General features: G+C 36.0%; 1 protein-coding gene across 3 annotated transcripts in view; it reads left to right on the top strand.

Annotated features, from left to right (window-relative positions):
• LOC104360062 overlaps positions 1-22,744 on the top strand; it is a 68,007-nt gene that overhangs the window by 18,269 nt on the left and 26,994 nt on the right. For 2 of the 3 annotated variants that reach the window (XM_042808265.1, XM_042808267.1), the window contains exons 9-13: positions 3,418-3,614; positions 5,901-5,965; positions 8,934-9,040; positions 12,333-12,444; positions 18,126-18,228. In XM_042808265.1, the coding sequence (XP_042664199.1) occupies positions 3,418-3,614; positions 5,901-5,965; positions 8,934-9,040; positions 12,333-12,444; positions 18,126-18,228 (584 nt within the window). The remainder of the gene's footprint in view (positions 1-3,417; positions 3,615-5,900; positions 5,966-8,933; positions 9,041-12,332; positions 12,445-18,125; positions 18,229-22,744) is intronic. The other variant, XM_042808266.1, reaches the window with a different exon arrangement.

The raw sequence follows: 22,744 nt of genomic DNA, 5'->3' as shown, positions 1-22,744 counted from the left end.
GAATTAGCCCAGTTTATTTCCAAGCTGAAAACTAGTTTTAAGTAATGTCTTTTAACCGTATACAAAATATATTTTTCTCTTAAACATGCGTATATTAACATAGGTTATTATTGGCATCTGCTGTGAGGTAGTATAGGATGTATGTATTTTCCCAGTTATCCAGTTACAATACAGATGGAATCCAGGGGCTTCTTGCTCAATTCATTACATCTCTGTTCTAAATTGTTAAAAAGTGAGGAAAACTCCCAGGTTATATCAGCTCTGAAAGAATACACATCTGCAACTAACTGAGTATTCAAGGAAGTTCATTGAATGGTGGTGTACCTTGAGGAGGAAATATCCCTCATGCTTATCTCAGAAGAAGGCAAAAAGTCTTCCTTGATACCTTCACTAACTGTTGAAAGAGAGTAGCAGTGAAAGAGATGACCAAAGAGTAAGTCACTGATGGTAATGTTCTTTTCATGAACATTTAGGCTCGTGGATTTCTGAATGGTTTAAATATGGCTAAAAATTCTCATCATGCTAGGACGTGCTGGTGTATTGTATCAGCATGCCTTTCCTAAGATGACTTGGTTTTCCCGTTTGGGTTTTTTTAGGGGGATGTTGTGGGGGTGGTGTTTGTTTTTTTTTCTTTGCTTTTTTTTTTTTTTTTTTTTTTTTTTTTTTTGTTTGGTGTTAGAATGTCTTCTTCACGCACTTTTCTTGCAGCAAAGTGTTGACCCAAAGCTTGTAAGTGGTGAGCGCTGAGTGTCCTATTTATATAGCAAATATGTCTCAACCTTTGAGGCTATTTAGAAACTGTTCCAAAAAGTACTTTTGTACCTATATGGCCTCTTGCCAGCTACTCTGGCACAATAAAGAATTCCACCGTAAAAGTCCTCTGATTTTGATGGCCCCAAGATAATGGGAAAATCGGTCTGTCCTTCCTAGTGCATAATAAGTGACCTGAATAATAGTGCTGTTTGTACTGATACTGTTTATCTGCTGTCTTCCATGATTGGTCTGCTTTGAATGGCTGACGCATTTGCCAGATTTTAACCATTTTAGGAGGTGAAATTTCTCCCTTTGCCTCACTATTTCATTTTTGGTCTTTGTTTCTTAATGGTTTGGGTCTTCTGAGAGTGGAGCTTGGGCAAACTGCAGTTTAATTGGTGTTAGCAGACTCAGTTCAGAGTAGAAGGTTGCGTGTCTGCAGTTTACCTCTTCTTCCTTGAAAACAAAGATCCCTGGGGAGTAGGTGCAGGAGTGTGTTGTAAGAGTTGCATGTGCTGATGACTTTGATCAAAGTGGGCAGCAGTGAGAATACCAGTTGTCACTGCAGTGGGATCGGCTGCACCGGGTACTCTGTCTTGATGGAAGTGATTTCACTTTTGGGTAGGTGATTTTAATACGCTGTGTTGAGCCTTCTAGCAAGGCACCTGGTGCACTGCCTTAAGACAAGACAGATAGATGGTAGGGTCAAAGCACAGAGGATGGCACCAAGAGGGTAACAGCTCCTTAATTCTAGCTTTGTTCAGTCACTGATTCTGCTGTATAACCTGTGCAAATCATGATGCTTCCTGTATTTGTCTCCTTACCTGTAGAACTGGGATACGTATGTTAGTCTATTACCCTGCGTTGATGTTCAAGACCAAGAATTGAGAACAGTTTTTGTGGTGGTGTTTTTTTTTTTTTTTTATGTCACCCTTTTTTCTCTCTCTTCTTCCCCTCAAAAAAACCCAAGAACCCCAGAATAATTTGTCTTAAAAATCGTTGGTTCCATGCAAATCTTTGTATTCACCAGCGTGGGGTTTATTTGTTTCCCTTTATCTGTTTAGTGATTTAATGAAGTATAATCTTTACTGGTTCCATGTGGGCTTTTCTAGGTGTCTTCCAGCTACCATACTTCCCAGGTTTTGTACACTGTCAGTATTAAAGTTGCTGATCTCTGGTAACAGAACTCGTCTCTTAATCCTTTTTTTTAAATAGTGGGGTTATGTTTGAAGCTTCCCAATGATAAGGAATCTGTTCAAACTCCCATGAACTTTTACAAATGTCACTTAAGAGTTCACTGGTTTCTTTGCTTACTTCCTTCAAAACTTTGTGGATTTGTTACACAAACTAGGTTCATCTAACCTTTGCTGATAACCAATTTGGTTGTGTGTTCAGCACATTGTTACCACTAGCACCCAAAACCTACTAATTTTGGGAATGGGCTGATTTTTAAGTATGTACGAAGGACCTGAAGGTCATTGACTTAAATGAGAATGGTAATGTTCACTACCTTTCCTTATTGGGACTTTTTTAGAACAGTTTTGCTTTTGCAAGGGTCTGTATCTCCTTAGCTCCTTTTTTTGTGTTCTTTCTATGTCTCTGGGACACTTGCACAAATTTCCAACTTCCTATGACAGAGGAGTGAGCCAGGTAGCCTTTTTAGAAGAGTATTAAGGCTCTGGTTTAATTTTTAGGTACTTCTGACATTTTACTTTTTTTAAATGGTTTTTTTAAGTCCTTACTTTTGCACAAACTATCTGTAAAAAAAATAAAAGCCTTTTAGCCGGGAAAGCAGATACCTAGATCTCGTTCACATAACCCTGAAAATTTTGCCCTGCTACTGTAATGACTGGCATGTGCCTCTTACTATAAGTTCTTTGGTCACTTTCTGTATATTACTCTTGTGAGAATATGAAGAGGAGGAATATTTTCATTTACCAACATGTCTATAAATTTCTGTTTTACTGCTTTTCTTTTTGCTATGCCTGATAGTTTTCTGTTCATTCTGTCTTTTAAGATCTTCAGTCCAGAACAACAATAATAATTTTAATACATCTTTCTGTTTTCTGATTACAACTTTTCTGCATATAATTTATTATTAACATGTGAAATTATCCTTAATGGGTGTGATTATTCCTGTTTCTTACTTCCCTTCATCTCTGAGGCTTCCAGCACAGTCTGTTCTTCCTGCTTTGCCTTTTACAAATCCAGAGTGCAGGATGTATTTACATGTCTTCAATTTCATGCTGTGTGTACTGCTGTAGCTAAACGAAGCTAGAATTAGCAATCATGGGTTTTCTCCTGAATTTTCCACTTTAATCGCAGTCCTGTAATTCTTTTGGTCTCTTTTCACTTTAACCATTTCTGTTAGTGTCCTCCATTCCCTGTTCCACTTCTACCTGTTTACTGTTGGTATCAATTATTGTATCTGCACTCTTTTGCCAGTCAATAAAATACATCCTCGTATTATTTTGGTTGAGCAGTTTGTTCGGTGTTTTTTTTTTTGTGTGTATGTTTCTGCAGAAACAACCAGATATGTTACAGTTTTTGATCAGTTTTATTTAATCACTCCTTACCATAAAATTCTAGTATATTGTTAATAGTTTTTTTTTTTCCCTTTCTCTTTGTATTTATAGGGTTTTTTCAATGTTTTTCATATTCTAGGCACAACATAGGCTTTCCCATTGTAGAATGTTCCTCTGAAGGAGACTTTATTCTTTCCAAACCACCAGACACAGGGGGACTGATCTCTTTTGGCACTGTAGCTGAACAGCTGGTGTATGAATTGGGCAATCCTCAGTGCTATCTTTTACCAGATGTCACATGTGACTTTTCCAGAGTTTCCATCACTGAAATTCCAGGTTAGTCCTCTTACATGTTAAGAGATCTGTGTCAGTGATCTGGGTTATCAAACTAAAGCAGTTACTTTAATTTCCATGTTTTCTCTGCATATTTCTTGTTAAATCAGTTCCTTTGAGGGTGATACTGTATTAAGCTGATTTTTTTTTTTTTTTTTTTTTTTTTACAAGGACTTCTGCTAGAAATTCCTTTAGAAATTTTAACCATACTCTTACTTATCGTGCTGGCTGACTAATTTCAGTCTTTGATCATTGCTTTAGTTTTTAATGCACACCTTGTACCTACCAAGTCCTTAAACTATGTGTTCTGTGTGAGCAACACTGAGTCAGCTCCACTATGATTTCAGGTTTTTTTTCTAAACTGCAGCTCAGTTTCTTTGCTCAAAAACATGTTTTGTACATGTTTTCTCACACGGCATTTGAAACATTAGGAACAATGGAAAGCTGGGTCTTTCAAAGCACTATGTAGTAATGGTGTTTTTCTTAGACATTTAGGTGGGTCATCTTGAGTGGTAGAAACATGGTTAGGTTAGCGGATTTCCACCAAAGAATCTTTGTTCGAAAAAGTCCATTTGCTGTCTTCAAAACTCTCAACATCCAGTAGACTAAAGATGGATATAGTGTATGTTCTGGATTTAGTTTTAAAAGCAAAACAAACAAAAAAACCCTCAGGCTTAACAGATTTGAAGATACGTAGTTTGGATAAGACAGCTTGAAAAAAATGTTTAGCTACAGTCATTTGAAGTTTGTTTTTTATTGCATCTGTACTGATATATCCTTTTTCATTCTAATGGAACTTACCTATGACAGTACACTGAGTGTCTTTATAAAACTTAGAACAACTGCAATCCCAAATTAAAAATTTACTGTGATAAAACTCAAAACACTGTAGCATCAAAAATACTTTGCTTCAATAATAAAAGTACTGTAAAATTGTACAGTGAATCTTCTGCTCATGCAACATAACCAAATAGCAGTCTGATAGGGCTAGCTTGCTGCTCTTAGCCACTAGTCTTTGGGGAGAAAAAAAAAAAACCCTAACCTTCCTATGAACTTTTAGCTTGCAAATGACCCAATATGACATGTTTGAACTTAAAATGAACTTTCACATGAACTTTTAGTTAGCCCTCTTAGAAATATAACAGATGGAAAATGGTCAGATTTCTTAAATATTTTTAGTTTGAAGTGCTTTGACACGTACACCAGTAAAAACAGGCAAGCTATCTATTTTTGCTGTTTACATTTCTGATTTTATTGTCCTACTGAATTACTTAGTGTTTGAACTCAGAGGTGCTTCTGTTTTCTTTTTGTCAATGGGTGCTTTGCATTTTGTTTTCCAGGTTTTTCTCTGTATTACTACTTCACCTGGAACATTAAACTTCCAGATTTTCACCCTGACTGTAGGGATAGCATTCTGTTTTAGGAGAGTTAAATTATCATTATGCCAGTCTTGCAGAGAGTGATGATGCTACTTGAGTGACATGTAAAATTTCTCCTGGTCACATTCACTTTTTCAAATATGTTCTGATTTGGTCTCTTCAGAGTATTTGTGTAAAGCTTTGAATGGCTTCCTAAATATTTGCAAGCACAGGTCAGGTACAGGTGAACTACAGTATAATTCTGTCTGACATGAGGTGCTGATCGTGCTCTACTAATTTTCAAGGAGTTGCATCTATTGATTTTTCTCCAGTTCAAGCCTGAACCTGATGCCATGACAGCAATTTTATCTCGTTTCTTTTTGGCATTAGTATTCCTAATACTGAACGTGGTAGTTGCCCTGGAACATACATTCAGACTGTTCTGTTTCTGATACTGACAAGAAGGCTAAAGTTAAGTTATCCCTTCACTTACTAAGCTGCCAGCAAATGTCTTCTCACTGGTTTCTCATCTTGTTTTGTTCTGTTACCAAGTGGACTGCAGTCCACTCCAGCCAACTACAGTAAATTGTATGCTCTGTGTGTGTGTGCAATAACTAGCTGTTAAGTGGAAAGTAACTACTGGGTCTGAAGTCCTAAGGCTGCTTTCTGTGTTAAGTATTTTTTAAGTACATGAATAAACATGCTAAGCATTCTGATAAAAGGCTTATTGAAGTCATAAATTTAGTCACCAATTTGCTGCTTGTGTTTCTAAGGCAGGGAGGACTGTTTCATGAAAGGTTCTCTCTTTCATGGCAGTACAGCTACCAATGATTTGCTTTTTAATTAAGTGGATTTGATTAATATGTATTACAAAAAAATGTCTTCAAAGTTATATTGAAGAAGCTTAAATATTGATTCTTAACCACTATAGGTTTTGATGGTGGGGCAGTGAAAGTTCGTGGAGCAAAAGGATCACCTCCTTCAACGTTTTATAAGGTATTATCTCTTTCTGTGGAGTGCAAGGTATTTTTTAGTTATAAAATTTTATATTTTGGAGAAGTACTAAATATTTTCTACCAAAAACTGTTACCACTTTAAAATCCTTATTCTCCCAGTCCTGAGAGTAAAAGAAAGAGGGGGAAAAAGAAAAAAAAGATAAACCTTATATGGTACATAAAAATATGTTAATTTGTATAACAGGCTTATTCACAAACCTCCAGAGAAGGCTGGGATGGTTCTTTTATAGTAATAATAATTTTTAAAACATCTTAGCTCACTAACATCTTTATACTTGATTTTTATACTGGCATGTTAATTTTGTTCTTTTTCCATGTGAAATTTATCTGCCAAGTAGTTCGCAAAAGGTAAGTAATGAGTAACTACATCTGTAAAGAGAGCAAATAAAAATGAGACTGATACTCTCCTGACATACTCTATTGAAAGGAGCCTGCACTTCTAGTAAAACTGTGGAGTTTTATGTTTGCTACTGTAGTCTTCTAGTGGTCTCCATTCCTTGAATGAATGCTAGGGTAATTCAGTTCTGGTGAAGTACCAGTAGGGCTGGATCCTTTTCTTGTTTAAACTAGTGTCAAAACTGACTTTTACAGAAGCAAGGTCAAGATCAGAAATGAACTGCTTAGCACAGCCATATCAAAAATGAGCAGTGAATTGTGCTAATATTTCTGTTTAAATAATATATGTCTGAGCATAATTTTTCTTTGAAACTTTTTATTTTATTTTAAAAATATTTCTGACATTTTTTGAAACCAGTTTTATGTAAGATAGAATTTCAATTTTTAGAAGACAGTATTTCAAATACAAATAATAATATCACCAAAGCAGGAAATAGAAGAGCTCTCTAAAGGCTTCATAATTGAAGCATACTGACAAAGCATTTTTAGAATCGAGTAATATACCACAGGTCACTTTTCTCATGCCCTTAGTTAGTCAGCTTTCTGGTAATCACAGTTGTATCATCTTTATGAAAAAGGGGTTTGATATTTTAAAAATATTGTGGGAGTGTAATCTGAACATTAATTTTTCTAAACTTTCACCTAATATAATGAAGCATTCATTTATTTATTTCTTTATTTATTTTATAGTCAGCCTACAATTTCAGTATGGTATTGTCTTGTCAGTAATTGTTAGTTCAAGAGTTCTAATTACGTAATGCTGGAACAGCAAATTTCCTTTCTCAGAGTGATCTGTGTCTGCATTATCTGTATCTGGGAATAACTGTCTTTTCAATCTGAAAATATGTTTTTGTTGTTTGAAACATCAACAAAAAAGTCTTAAAACATAAATTATAAGCACATTTCTAAAATGTTTAGTTTCAGAAATGCGGCTTACAATGCCATTGTATAACTGATGGAGAAGTCAGTTTAGAAATAATTCCTAAAAATGTCAGAATGAAGAGTATGCTTTTGTACAAAACAAAAAATTCCATCAATCAAATGACAGCTATGCTAATGCTCTTATTATTCCTTTAGTAAATAGTGGAATTTGATACAGGCAAATACAGAAGGCACTGAATGTACAGAGAAGGAAATACTTTTCCTTCCCTGATCTGAATGTGCGGTTTGAAGCAGAATATGTTTTGCTGCTTCTCAGTAACTTTCAGTGACTGTTCTGTTCAGCAGCCTTGTCTTCCTGCAGTTTTTGTTCTCGACGTTACATTTCCATACTTCTGTATATCTTAAGGAAATAATTGAGATTTGAGATTTTCAGTTGATGAACCATGAAATGGAATAAACGAAACAGAATGACTGTTTTTTACATAGCAGCAAAATAAAAATAAGTTTTAATTTATTTCTTATTTAGTATTATGTTTTAAGTGAGACATTTGAAATCTATGGGATTATTTTTTTAAATATATCTTGTTTTGTATATTAAGCAGTGTAATGATACTCTAAAATATGTAAGTTAGACATCCTGTGAAATATTTATATTTTTTGAAACTGTTTAGTTGGCTGTCAGTCATAAATTGACATAGGCTTTTGCATACCTGTTTTAAAAGTAGCTTTTAGGAAATTAACTTAATATGTTCAGCTTGGCTGGGAAAGTGACTGAATGGGCATTATAACAAGCTCGAAATATTTTAAGGGTGTGTTACATCTTTCAGTAACTTTATAGTAAGTGTAGAGGAAAATTATTTAATTGCTGCATTAAAGATGAATTGTAGTTAGTAAAACAATGGTAAGAGAAAGTGAGATACAAGGTAAGTTTCAGGGAAAATAATGAGAAATACATTACCTGTGAAATAGCTTCTCAAAAGAAATAGCTGAAACACTGTTTTCTGGGACATTTAAAATAGACCGGGTAAAGTGTCAGAAAATTTACTGTAGGAAAAACATTTCTGGTTGTAGAGAGTTATGCTGGATGTCTTACCAGGTTGTTCAGTTTTTGTTTTTCGGTTAAGTAACAAATGTTGAAAATGCTCATCATGCTTAGTTTAGATATATCTATTAAAGTTTTTCTACCATTTATGGCCGTGCATTATGATCATTACTTTCACTGTATTAGAGCTCTGTTAAGCAGCTGTAGCAGTGGAAATCTAGTAAAATGCCTACTAGTTAAATGTTTGCAATGTGTAGCCTGTTCTTTTGTGTGTATGTTTGTGATACTTTGCCACATTTACTTTAATACTTCTGGAAAGCTTATGTCTGATCTGTTTCATTGTGATAGATTATTCAGCTTTTCAACATCTGAATGTGTCCTATGTACCAAAATAGTTAAGTACAGGAGAATTTAAGGATGACAATGAGAAGGGATTCAGAGTTTCACAGTTTTGCAGACATGAATCTTCCTCTAACAGCATTTTGAATTTTAAATAATGTAGTAAATTTTTGTGATGATGATGATGTTTTCTTGCTGTTCTGCTTTATGTATGGATAATTATTGTCAGAGAGCATTTATAGCATATCAGTATTGAATCCCATGTAATTCATAATCCCTTTATCTTTAGGTAAATGCCACTTACCTTGATGGCTTTCGAGCTACTGCTGTCTGTCCAGTGGGAGGTCCAAAGGCAGTACAAAAAGGAAAGCGCACTGCAGAAAGTATTCTGCAGAGGTTAGTATGTGAGTCTTGGAAGGGGTTTTGGCTTCTTTCTTTTCAGAGATGATGAAAATAGAACTGTGACATATGATGGCAACCATATTAACCTTGTAAGAACCCCAGAAGATTATAATCTTCCAATTGGCAGGACATTTCAAGATTTAACTAGCCTGTTTAAGAAGCCTGCCTTGAACATATAACTACACTTCAGCTACATTTGACAGAGTGGGAAAGGTCTTAAATATTGTTGAAAATAAATGTCTAGATAGTGGAGAGAAACCCAAATTAATGAGGGAAAAATTGTGATTTAGATAAAAATTTATTAGGTGCCAGAGAGAAACCCATGTGAAACTAGTTTTCACTGATTTTCACATAACTGATTTTTATCAAAAATCTTAGTGGTATGAAATGTAGGCAGTTTACCAAGTTTGTGTTTTAAACAAAATTATCTTAGTACCTTGTAAAATGTGACTAAGGATTTTGTTTGCTAGAATCATTTTACCATCGTAAGACAGAGTGATAAGCCTTTAGTCAAATTGTCATGCCAGTATATTTGGGTGAGGAGGGATTCCTCTTAAATATAATTCCATATCCTCATGAAAGTTTTGGAGCATTTGCTCCAATAGCCTCAATCTTTCTAGTTATGAGATATATCTCTTTGTGCTGTGCTTTATGTATAACTTCCCATTATAAACCTATGCAGCAGGTACACTAGGATAGACACCTGTCAGAAATGCAAGGTTTATTGTGGACTTAGAGTGACTTACTGCTCATGTGTCCACGTGCTGCGCTGTGATGAAGGAAGAGCTGTGTGACCTCCTTCAGGAGGCACTGCAGATATGAGAGCGAGCTGATAGGGGATGTATAATTAAGATATGGAATCCCTTTCTTCAGAGTGCTGCAAATGCTAAAAGTGTATGTGTTCAAGAGCTACTGGGAAAATCAACAAAGAAAAAAGCCCTTCAAGGCCTGTTAAATACAAAGACTTGGGGACTCAGAAGTCTCCAAAAAGCAATCTGTCTGGAACCTAGAGGATTTTTTTGGAAAAAAAAACCCAGAATGGTATATTTTTCATGTTTGCTCTTGGACATTATTTCGTATTGAACTATGTGAATCTTTTGTCTGATAGAAACAGCTTGTGGTGCTGCTGCCTCTCTGACCACTAGAAAACTAATTCAGCCTTCTTACTGTGCTGTCCTGAGTAATCCTCAGAGGAGGGCTGATGGGAGGTAGCCAAAGGCTGGTTAAATGGCTTAATAAGTGGTCTCTAGCCCATGAGGCATTCCTGGAGCAGCTGTGGCTTGTTCTCTGCATCAAAAATCACAATATACAGTATTGCCCATCAATATATTCTCCATCTTGAACAGTTTAATGTGTTGAATTGTTTATTCAGCATGTTCAGAATATTGGTGTATGTCAACCCAAATACAGAACAAGAATGAAACTGTTTCGACAGCTGTCAGAGAATGCTCTACCAGCAACTGTATCTCTTGAGGAAGCTCTGACTTCAGCCTTTCCACCAATTTCTATTTCAAGGGAATGTCAGGAGGACATGATCTTCCAGCTAGCCAGCTTCCAGTCCATTCTAGGCTAAATTCTAATCAGTAGTCTAATGGCAACAAGTACAGAATAAGGTGTACAAATTTAAGGTGCTTCAATTATACAGGTCAAATTAATTGACAGCCTAAGACATTATTCAGCTTTGGCAGATTGTAATATGACTTCTTTCACTTCTTTCTTGCATGCTTTTCCTTTATTTGTTTATTCATTTTTGAAAGCAAGAGAGATTTGGCAGTATGTGTGTGAAGTCTCTTTGGAGTAGTCTTCAGTGTCCTTTCATTTTTGATGGTTCTTTGTTGCATTACCAAGAAGACCCATGAAAGGGCTGAAAATTAGCCACCAAATGTATTTTGAACTCTAGTATCTCTAACTGTAATGTTTGTAGATAAATAATTCAAAATAACTTATTACAGATATGGTTTGCAAATTCAGGTAGCTTAAATCAAATATCTGTCGTTCTGTGGTCATCAAAATAAAGGTGGCCTCATTTGTGGACCACATTCATCTCTTTACAACAATTAGAAAATTGCATTTTGTATTTAAATTCCTGTACACTACTTTATTTTCCATGTACCATGCGAATATTTACAACAATGGTGTATTAACAGTGTCTTCAAAATTTTCCACTGATGCAGAATACTTTTCTCATCCTAGCATAATTCCAATGTTACTGGAACATATTCCAAGATTGTATTCCAAGATTATTGGGAAACTGGTTTAGGTGCTTCAGAATTTAAGTTATTTTTCCAATCTGCAACATGTTAATAATTTGGACTATTTTTAACAGTTGGATTATTTTAAAACTTTTTTTTACTTTGCTTGTGTGGTTTTGTTTGTTGTTTTTTGTTTGTTTGTTTTTTTTGTTTGTTTGTTTTGGACTTCATGTTATTTTTTTAAAACTATAGTGATCATTTTCAGTTCTAGTTCTTGAGAGTTGGGTTGTTTATTCTAAGAGTTGTCAAAAGCAGTCTTATTTAATCCATACTTAATATTTGTCAAGAAACAGTATTAATTCCTGGCTCTTAAAGCTGTATATGTTTTCATGGTATATAAAAAGAAGGTAATGTTCATCCCCATTATTAATTGTGATTGGATAAACTTGGCACTCTTGACATAATGTGCTTTTGGTGGAAATGTAATTATAGGATCTTGAGGGATTTCAGTGCCAGACTGGAAAGGCACAAGTAATGAAGAAATATTCCCTTTAAAAACTTTATATACTTTTTGGTATTTTAGTCATATGTTCCTTAATCCCAAATAAATACCTCTAAGGTTTGAATAAAAGTTCCTTCTTCAGTTTGATTTTTTTTTTTTTTCTTCATTGGTGCATGTGATATAGTGAGGTAGTTTCATGTATTTATTGGTAGTTCATAATGCCTTATAGTAGAAACAGAATTAAGACCTTAATTACCAGTATGAAAACCAGGAAGATTGCATATACTGTCATTACATTTCAAGCTGTCTTTGTTTTAAAGATAAAATTAAGAGTTTAAATCTGTTTATTTGTCTTTGCCTGTCATCTTCCAAATAATTTGAATAAACAAAAGGCTCAGTTTGAAACCTAGGGATAAATTCAGGGGCATAAATTCCTTGTCAGTAATTGCTTCATTTGCAGTATTCAGATGTATTTGTTTAGTGTAAAGTATTCATAGTCCAGTTTACATGACAGCTAACTCCTGTGGACCACACAGGGGTACTTCAGATAATAATATTGAGGCAGTTTACTAATAAAAATCATTTGTTGCAGGACTCGTCTTATTTTCAGTCAGCTTGGTTATGAAGATTACAGTGCAGTTAACATACAGGTTTTAGGGTCTGAAGATACATATGGACCTCATGCTAGAAGGAGTATAGATGGTGTAAGTATTCAGTGGAGTGTTCTTAAACTTTTACTGACCTCTTGTAATCTCTCTATATTGTTATCTTTTCTGCAACTTTAAGGAAGTCACTATCATCTTGGGAATTTCACCCCATCATCTTGCAAAGAATTCAGTGTCACTACTTAGTGTACAAAATTAACACTGACAAGGTCTTTGTAGCATTGGGTTTTCCAGAAGCACTGATACGAAACCTTACAAAAATGTTGTTGTAGTCTGTTCTAATGTTGTTCGTATAAAGAAATACCTTCTTATAAAAGTTCTTGTGACGTAGACTTAAATTGCATTAGTTGTAACTGTAAAAGACCACATTATAAAGATTGCAGTCAGGAAAGGGAAGAATTATTGTTGCCTGTGCAACTTTAAAACTGTCTGTGAGTACTATTTGTGAAACAGTTTTCAACGATACAGTTCTGCTTTGCTTTTTGTGACTTAAATTCATATGTAAGAATGTGAATGATGGCCATAGCCATTGCAGCTGTGATATCCATGGTCTGTTTTCATGATCTAGAATATAAAAGTCCTTTTTAAAGGAAAGACTGTAAATCTTGTCCTCACTTACATGCACTTTAAATATTTAGACAGTTGAGTTTGTTCCAAAACAGTAGCATTTAATTCTTCTTTGTCAGTGGCAGTCTTGCAAAACTCTTAAGGTACACGTGGCAAAACTCAGCTCTGAGTTTGATCTTAGGAGTGACAACACTTCAAATAGCCAACAATGTATGTGTGTAGGAAACAAGAACGTAATGTGGAGAAAGACAGCGAACTTCTTATTATAGGCATTAAGTGTTCTTGAAAATCGGGCGAGTTATATCTGCAGTGGTTCATTTTGGTGCTTGAGCTTCAATTTGATTCTGCACAGCAGCAAGAATTGGTTCCTGAGAAATGAGCTTTATAATGTGGTCTTTTCCCTTCTAGGACCATAAATCCTGCAATGTCCAGTGTGTTACCAAGATTGCAGAATCAAAATTCTGAAACATACGAACAAATGTTCCAGATGTTGAACTTGTCTGTGTTTTGTTCATACCAGCTCCTTACGATTATGCGTTGTAATACGTTCTTTAAATTGTTACATAGAAAGTTTTCTGTCTTCTAGTATAGAGTGAATAGTGATTTGAAAAAGAGAAGTTTCTCCTTCCTTATTGTTCAGCTTGCCTTGCTTACGGTACGTTAAATAATTTTCCAAATTACATTGAGTCTTTGTAGTATTTTCTGTATTTCCAGCCTCAACTTCCAGATCTTATATTAAAAGTAAATAGAGTGTTATCTCCCTTGTATGTGCTTTCCATACATGCCTGAAAACGGATGTGAGAGCTAAGGCTGAAATACAGGAAATCGCTCTATGGCCTTCCCCCTTCACCCAGTTGCTCCTACAGTTCAGAAGAAGCTAACTGGAGGAGTTTTAATCTGGAAAGGAGCCATGATAGCTTGAGAACAAGGGGTGGGGAGTGGGGTTTGCTTTTCCATTTAAAATATAAAGTCATGGAATCCTGAGGAAAACATCTGCCTATTGGGGCTTCAGGTAGGAAGAATGCAGTCTCTTAAATGCTCTTTCCTACCATGTCTTTCCATACAAAATTAGACATGGTTATTTGGGTTGCAAATAACAGTGCTCAAAACCAGAGCCTTGTTATCTTAGGCAGTATATTAACACACAAGGAAAACAGTTTCTGCTTTGAAGATTCTACCATCTACATTTAAAGAGAAGCAAATATGTATAAGAATACCAAGGCAGGAAAAACTGAACAATATTTGGAGCTCAGTGTAGATGTCTTGTGTGTCTGGACTAATTCTCACACAGGTCTGTCAAACTGAGTGCAAAGGTTTGCCTTTGCATCTGTGAAATCACTGTATATCCCAGGCTTCTTTAGGCCTTGTATACTGTAGTCTGAGCTGCTGCATGGAGTATTAACTGATCCTGACAGCACAAAGTATCCCTGAGAAATCAAGAAATGCTTTCCTCCTGTCCTTTCTCAGTCTTTCCCAGCTGTTATATGGTGGTTGGTTGCCACACTGATAGCTTGCTTTGTCAGCAGCAGCCCAGCACGACCAAGAAAGGGGCCTGAATCAGCACTGAGTAACCCTAGTGATGTTTAATTTTTAATATCTCGTGCTGTGTGGATTTCTGTTGAGGTGGAAGAAGGAGTTAGGCAGTGGCACACTGTCAGTGAGTTCATGGTTTAGAAATACTGGGTATGTGTCACGTGACAGGTATCTGTTAATACCTCAGGTATTATTTCACTATATAAAAACTGTGTGTGCTGTGTCTGTTAGTTTTCTACTAACCCTTTGTTAACCAATTTACAACACATTGTTAAAACTTGATAAAATATAACTTTGTTTTGCTATTTTTTGCTTTAATTACGATACTGTAAGATAAATGACTTTAGAATACTCTATATATCCAGGTTTAATGGTGGATTCACCCACTCGGAACAGGATTCAGCTTGTTATTTTTATAGTGCATTGTATCTTGCATGTGTGGGCAAGGAAGTAAACCTAGAACTTAAATGGAATGTTGAAGACATGGTACAGTTTGGAACCAGGAGGCAGATGTGAATGCATACGTATGTTTCCTGCAAGAGTGTTTCCTATTAATTATCATTTGTAGTAATTTAATTAATCACGTGGTCGCTTTGAGAGCACTGAATGTTAAAAAAAAAAAAATGCGTTTGTTGAGTTTGTGGCGTGGCTGCTTATTTTCTGTGTAGCAACAATTTTTTACAGCAATGTAGTGAAACTTTAAATTGGAAAACTGACTGGTTTCTTATTTATATTATCTTGATCAGGACATCTGTTTCTGTACTCATAGAAAGAAGTTTCTATTCTTTCAGGGATACACAATCTCCTGGAATAGTATAACCTCTCCTACCGTGGCTCTGCTAAACTTTTATACATGAATATTGAGATAAAATAATAAAAATGTAAATCAAGTTTGCAGGATTTCCTGCATGGTAATATTGCAGCAAGTGTTCTCCAAGCTGGGAGCTTGGAGGCTGAAATGAACTGTGTGTGTCTCCCTGTGAGTATGTCTACATAGGAGTACTTAAGAAAGATGAAAGCAATTGTATTTATCATTACGGTACCTCTGTGTGGATATACCATTAGAATAGGAAGTAGAGAAAAATCATCTTTCAACTTCATGAATATTTAGGACTGGGGTTTAAACATACTAAAACAAAAAGGCCCTTCGTTACTGGGTTTCAGCTGATCACCAGCTTATGAAGTCAGGAAGTTTTCCTCCCGTGGTATAAGCTTGGTATAAGTGAGCTTGTTTTTGTTGGGGTTCTGTTATGTATTTGAGTTGGAATAGAGGATTTAGTAGTCTGTTAACATAACGGTCTCTTTGGGATACTCTTACAGTAGCCAGAATGCTTTGTGCAGCATATTACAACATTTATGATAAACACCATTTCAGCAGCTGCCACTAGGAAGTACATCCATGTTCCTACATTGCTGAAGTTACTTAAATTCCTGAAACTGACTTGAGATTTTCAGATGTTGACATGACCAACAGTAGTGCTTTTGGGAGAACGTACCCTATACATACAGGAAAATTATACTAATATAGAAGATAACAGTATTTCATAAAGCTAGTATTTGATTTGCTGATTTATGTAATGTTTTGAAAGAATTCAGCTTTACAGAAATGTGAGCAATAAGTAGCACTAGAGTTAGGAGGTACGTGTGAAAAGATGGGCAGTTCAGGAGTTGAGATCCAGCATATAGTTTCTCAGGTTATTTTGAAGAGGAAAAAAAAATTTTTTCTTTTGTAGTTTAAAATGTTTAGTCAAGTCTTAAAATTTGGGGGGTGGGGATGCGTGAAGTCAGGTAGTTTTATTACGATACTGTTAAATTTACTAGAATTCTCATGAGTAATTTTGTTTTGTTAGGTGTAATAGTCTAGCATTTTTTTACTGTCAGCTGTGTAAATTGGCCATTGCTTCAAGTAATTTTAGAATTGTTTTTGAAATGATATCTAGCTCTTGAAATCAGACACACCCATTCAACCTCGGGTAGTGAATAAACATCAAAACACACAGCAAGAAGGATGAGACGCGGTTTTGTTTGATTACAAATTTAATTCAGTTCATCTAACAACTGCCTGCATATAATAATTTCAAGGTGTTTATCTTTTCTCTCCTGTTCTGTGTATTAGAGGAAAGATGCTGTTAGCATGAAAAAAGCTCTGCCTCTTCAGTGTTAAGTAATAAAAAACCTGGTGCTGTGTAGGATGATGCTGTTCCTTAGCCCAGAGGAGGGGGGACTCCTTTAAGGAGTCATGGCTCCATTTTTTTTCATCTGAGCACAGAAACATGTCCCCTCTGTTCCGCACCTCAACCCCTGTATTTTGAAGTTGGGGCTGTTGAATTCTAGCAGCATCTGTATCCTTCCTGTCTTATGAGTACTTAGTCTCTGATGCCACTGATTTCTGTATTTGTAAAGAAATTAGCTTTTTGATAAACTCTGCTAAAAATTGTTACCTAGGAGGAAAAATGTTATTTTAAAATAATATTCTTCATGATTTTATGCACAATTGGGAAGCTATTAAATGCTTCAGAAATCATTATATGTAAAGAAAAAGGTTGGAATAAACTAAAAATGGGTTATTTAGTCGTGTATGTTAATGCTCATTAACAAAAACAGCTGAGTTCCATAGACCTGACTACCAGAGCAAAGAAATACCTTGCTGCAGAACTTCATACTTGAAGTAGTGCTGTGTGAGAAACTCCTGACCAGTAGATTTTAAGACCTTGTGCAGTTCCATTTCGTATGTAGGATGGAAATGGTTGTGCTTGTGCTTTGGGACAGGTAAGAGACACTTAGGGACAGACTTGTATTTTGAGCAGAATTCACATTTTTAGAGATTCAAAGGTAGACCAAAGGTGGTTCTTACTGATGGATACAGATTCCTGAATAATTACAGTCTTTGCCCTCAGCGAGACCTAATGTTCACTGTAAGGCTTTTGTCAGTGTATTGATTCCAGTGGTAGATCTTTCAGGGGCAGAAAAGATTCTTAGAGAGGTAAAATAAGTGAGAGAGTGTGCATATCTGCAAGGGTGGGTGTGTTAGTTGGCTATAGTGTAGGGAGCAAAGTACTGCTTGGGTTTGCCTTTAGAGGAGTGTCGTCTCTTTTCTCTGGAAACGTGGTGGCTTTTACAAGTTCCATTCTCCTATTTAATTCCTAAGGATTAGGTCTGAATTATTTTCTATGAGAAGATCTGCTTACTTCTTGATGATAAGAGAAGTAAACCTGGCTCTCTAACTTGGCCCCGAAGTATTCTCAGTGCACCTAAAATAAGAACAAAGTTTGTTTGCCAGTTTCACTGAGAGTGAAGCCAAGTATTTAGTTTCTTATAAAGTAGTAGTAGTTGTAGTACTTGGTCTTTTGAGAATGCTGGACGAGAAGCACAGTGTCCTAGCAGTCTGAAATACTCAGTAGTTGATTTTGTGATAGCAAAATAAAGAATATAATGAAACATTAACAGAAAATGATAGTGATGATGGATAAAAAGTCACTGAATGAAAATTGTAGTTTGTAGCACTGAGTGCTAAACACTTCCATTAGATTTAACTTGAATGCTGAGCTACATTTATGTTTGTTTGGTAAATTTAGATGATGTTCTGCATCTAAGCTAATCTAATTTCTACTTTTTTGAAGCAGGGTCCTCGGGAAGCTGTTATTTGGCTTGCTGTACACCATAAGCAAAAAGAAGCTGTGGAGATCTTCTCCAGAGAGATTGCACCAGCTGGAACTGGCATGGGTAAATATTCACATCATCTTATAAGAATCTTAAAGTTGCTTTCTTTTTTTTCCTGAGCATAACTAGCACCCAGAGACTTAGTTGTGTTTAGTTTCATTGCACTGTGAATAGTGAAATTGTAATATTTTTTTTTTTTTAAAGGCATTTATGTCTGGTGTAGAAATGGGACCAGCAGACATTAGCAAAATGATAGAAGGAAAGTTCTGGAAGTCCACCTTTTTGTTTCTTTGAGACTCTATCCTTCTGTTGCTGCTTCTGTCCCTTCCTGCCTTTTTTCCTTTTCCACATTTGTCTTTGTTTTCCTACCCACGGTTACACTGATGTGCAACAGTGTATTATTCTGTTTTACTGTGTTATTAAAACTCTGTAATGCTATTAAATCTCACTGGCAGTAAACATTAAGAATTTTATTCAGCTGGCAAAAATTTATCACAGTGTCTGGCTATAACATTGCAGTTTATGAAGAGCTGTGCCAGTATGAGGGTTTTGAAAGGACTCTTCAGTACTTTATCTGATGGTACTGCAAGGGATTTTTATAGGTACTACTGTACTTCTAACCTGTTTAACGTGTAGCTGCTTGTGTAGGTAATTATAACTTTCATATAGAATTCACAACTTTTAAATATGATACTGCAGAGAGAATGCTAACAACCTGCATCTAATTCTTTATTCACACTGTATATTAACTAGCCAACTTAAATCCTGATCCTGCATTATTAAGTCTAATGTCAAATTAATCTGTCTTTAACATTTGATTTTGTATGATTTTCTGGTGTACTGTGACTATTGCAAGATTTATTGTTTAAATGACTTGTGAGGTAAAGGCAAAATGCTGGGATTTAATTATGCTGTCTTATATTTGAGTGTCTATTTTAAGTATTTGCATAAGGGTTACCTAGTGTGAAATGATTTGTGCTTATATTGTTTACCAAATGTTTGTTCAAAAAACCCTTCACATTTGTTCATTGTAAGTGCCACTGGATTCTCTTCACTTTGTAGGAGGACTTACTGTTTGATTATTTTGAGCAAACTCTTCTTTTTTCTTTTTTTTCTTTCTGTTCTCCTGCCAAGTTACTTAATTGTATCTACTGTATCCATTTCAATTGTATGTAGCACATTCATATGTTGAGTTGCTACTTATGTAACAGATACTCATCCCACTTCTTTATCCATTTGAAATTCAGACTTCTTATTTTGAAGACTAGAGCTCAGATACTTTGTAATGGCTTCTATGTGTCTTACGGAAGAATACATCAAAGATTTATGTAGATCTTCAAAATTAAATTACATGAGCTTAACCTGAATCTCTCAACTTCCGTAGTGCATCTAGAATCTTGATTGAGGCAGAGGTGATAAGTGTTGTCTTGCAGTTGAACTAATAAACATTTCATATTCAGTGGATTCAAAATTATATGGAAGTCTGCACATTCTGTGTTGTAATCTTTTCACTGGAAGCAGAAATATAGTTAATGCAGAGTAGGTTTGGTTTTGATTTTTTTTTTTTTTTTGAAGTTGTGTTTATAGAGGCGAGGTCAGTGCATGGTCATCTTCCACCTCCCCTCGCCCCCCATATAAGCTACAATATGATTGTGTAGAACTAATTTGGAATATTAATTGAGATAATTTATAAAGATTTTGCAATTCTGAAGGCTGGTTAGTAGGTCAGTGTTTAGCATAGTTGTAAGTTGCTTTTAAAGACTGTTTTTTCTAATGAATGAAAGATGGTATTTTCACAGTTGGACCAAACTACCATTTCTATAGTTAGTTAAGGATTCATAATTGAAGTAGTTTCTCCTTTTTCATTATTCAAGTAGAGTATGTAACATACCTGAAAGGAAAGATCTATACTTCTTGTCTATGCGTATATAAAATAAATAATCCTGTAGAAAATATCTTTTTGAACAAAGGAAAGCTGGGTGGATTTTAAGACAATTACTTATTTGTAAGATCTGAAGCTAATGGACATACATTTGCCTCTCCAAATTCTCAATCTGTGCCTCTTCTTTCATAAAGCAACTGCTGTCTTTATAAACCTTGCTTGTAGTCTGAAAATGCTATGTTTATTAAGGTTTCGGTTTTTTCCTTTCACCATTGTTCTTCACAGAATGAAAACAGCAAAAAATCTGTTCTACTTGGGTTGAGTGGAGTATGCGCAGTATTGAAATTGAGTTACCAGAATATGTAAACATCTGGGTCTTAAGGTGATTGGCAAGCTTTCCGTGCCTGTTATCAGGACTCTTTATGGTCAAACAGATGTGTTCCTGTGTAGAATCAGGTTAGGCAGTCTGCATGGACAATGGTGGGGGTGCTGGTTTTGTTTCCTAAAGCAACAGCTTAAATTTTTAAGAACATCCTGTGGCATTTATTCTCAAAAAAAAAAAAAAATAAAATCTGTTTCAATTCATAGAACTGCTGCTAATGAGAGGCAATGGGAAATAGCATATTTATGGAAACATCTGGGGCATCCGGTGATAAATAGCACTTTTGCTTGCCAGGTATGGGACTGCAACAAGGTTTTTGGCCTCTGTGATGTAAATTAGTAGTGTCAGAGGGTATCAGAGCTGTTTACTGACATGTTTCCAAGTGCTTGAACAACCCCATAAATAGTAATTTTTTTAATTTGCTGAAGATATATTGAGACTGCTTCATCCAGTCACTTCTTTCAGTTGCTGTTGTGTGGTAATTTCCATAATACCTGCACGTATAAACTCTGTCTATGCAGAGAACAGTCAGATATTGGATCAAAATGCTTAGTAGGCTTCTTTTTGATGTGGAATACTTTTAAGGCAGTGGTTATGAAGTCTTTTTTCTTATTTTCTTCAGTGCAAAAGTAAAGTTAGCAAAAAAATAAGTGCAATACTGCCAAACAATAATTAGCAGTGTACTAATAACTGAATCAGCTTAATGATGCTTAGTTTCCGACAGTGGTGTAGGCCGCCCAAACTTACTGTGAAGAGCAGAACAAGGGATGCCTGCTGCTTAATTGTCTTAAGCAACTCCATGGATAAGATTTAAATTAAAACTCTTGTCAGTCAGATTGATGTGTAAGAGATCTTGGGAACAGAAGCCAGAACCAAGATGACTGTTGTCCAGGGTGAATTCTCTAATTACAGCACCTAATGTTTGTTTCCTGCCCCTTTCTCCCTCAGCTTTTTCCTTCCCCTCTCTTTCTCTGGGCCAGTTTTGCAAATGATTGCTCTTCTCCAAAGTGTAACAGCTTCAGAGAGAAGCAGAGAATGCCCCATGGGGTTTTGGTCACTCTTACGGGACTGGTGTGTCCACAGGCAGCAAAGAACCCAAAACTTGAACCTCCCATGCCCTGAGTAAGTGCTCTGTGCAGTGAGCACCTGAGGTCCCTTTTTGTACAGTGCGGCACCACTTCTTCTCTCTGGGTGTTGAGCAAAAAGAGCTGTGGCTGCTGTCACTTCTGTGAATGGAGCATGCCTACCAGATGGGGTTTTGCACATCCCGTGCGGGTCTGTGTGGTGTAACCTTGTGTGGCTTTGTTCTGCCAAAATTATGGCAGTTGTGGGGATGCACACAAAGTGAGGTTTTACTCATCTGTGGCTTTTCCTGATGAAAATACAGGCACCCTTTAAGCAATAAAGTCCTGTGTTTCAAGGATTTCCAGCTTGGTCCTGGCTCCCTCCCGGCTCTCCTGTGTTAGTTCTTTTCCAGGAGAGGTAGTGACTGAGAGTGATTGCAAATAACCCTTCTTTCTTATTTTGTATATTCTTTTAATGAAAAATTGAGGAAAAGCAGAAACAAATTATAAATTCTTCATAACCAGCAACAAGGAGAAAGGAGGAGTTGCTGAGTCGCAAGGTGATGTCACCTGAACACTTCATTCCATTATTTTTTTTGGACATTTTGAGAGTGACCTTTAAGAAACGACACTTATTCGATCTGTACCAGACAAAAATGAAAAAAAGGAAAAATTTTGCTCTTCTGCTTGGACTCTATCTAGTAATTGTGAAGTACTGTTTTTAGCCATTCTTCTTTCACCTCAGTAGCATTTTGGTGTTTATTACTCTAAGTGATGTGTGGACAGTTGTACAGATAATGATTTTCATACCTTTCATCCAAGAAACTTTAGCAAGATGTATAAACATCATCAACTAAGCTTTCCAACATCTAGTAACACTGGAAAGTATTCTACCTGCTTTACAGACGGTTTCCTGAGATAGTGGAAGGAAGCATAACCACAAAACAATTTGAATCAGAGTCCTTGGTTCTACTTTCCTTGTAAGAAATGCTAGAGAGGGACTCCACCAATATTTAAGAGACCAAGCTGGCTAAAATTTAGGAATGGTGAGTATAGGGAAGAGGGATAGAGAAAGGACATCTGATGATTCAGAGTAAGGGTGGGGAGTCCTAAGAGCTCCTGCTCTCGTCCATGGGATTTTCCAGTACTGGTATATCTGGGAGGCAGCCCTGAATTTAGGCTTTTAGATTTACCTGTGTTTATCAGGTACATCTTTTGAGATGAAATCGAGGAGCACTGCCACTCTTGGTC

This window comes from Tyto alba, unplaced genomic scaffold, assembly GCF_018691265.1.
Source record: "Tyto alba isolate M040663 unplaced genomic scaffold, T.alba_DEE_v4.0 Super-Scaffold_6, whole genome shotgun sequence".
NCBI classification, from domain to species: Eukaryota; Metazoa; Chordata; class Aves; order Strigiformes; family Tytonidae; genus Tyto; species Tyto alba.
The sequence above is the reverse complement of the archived record's forward strand: the minus strand, read 5'-3'. Positions and strand labels throughout refer to the sequence as shown.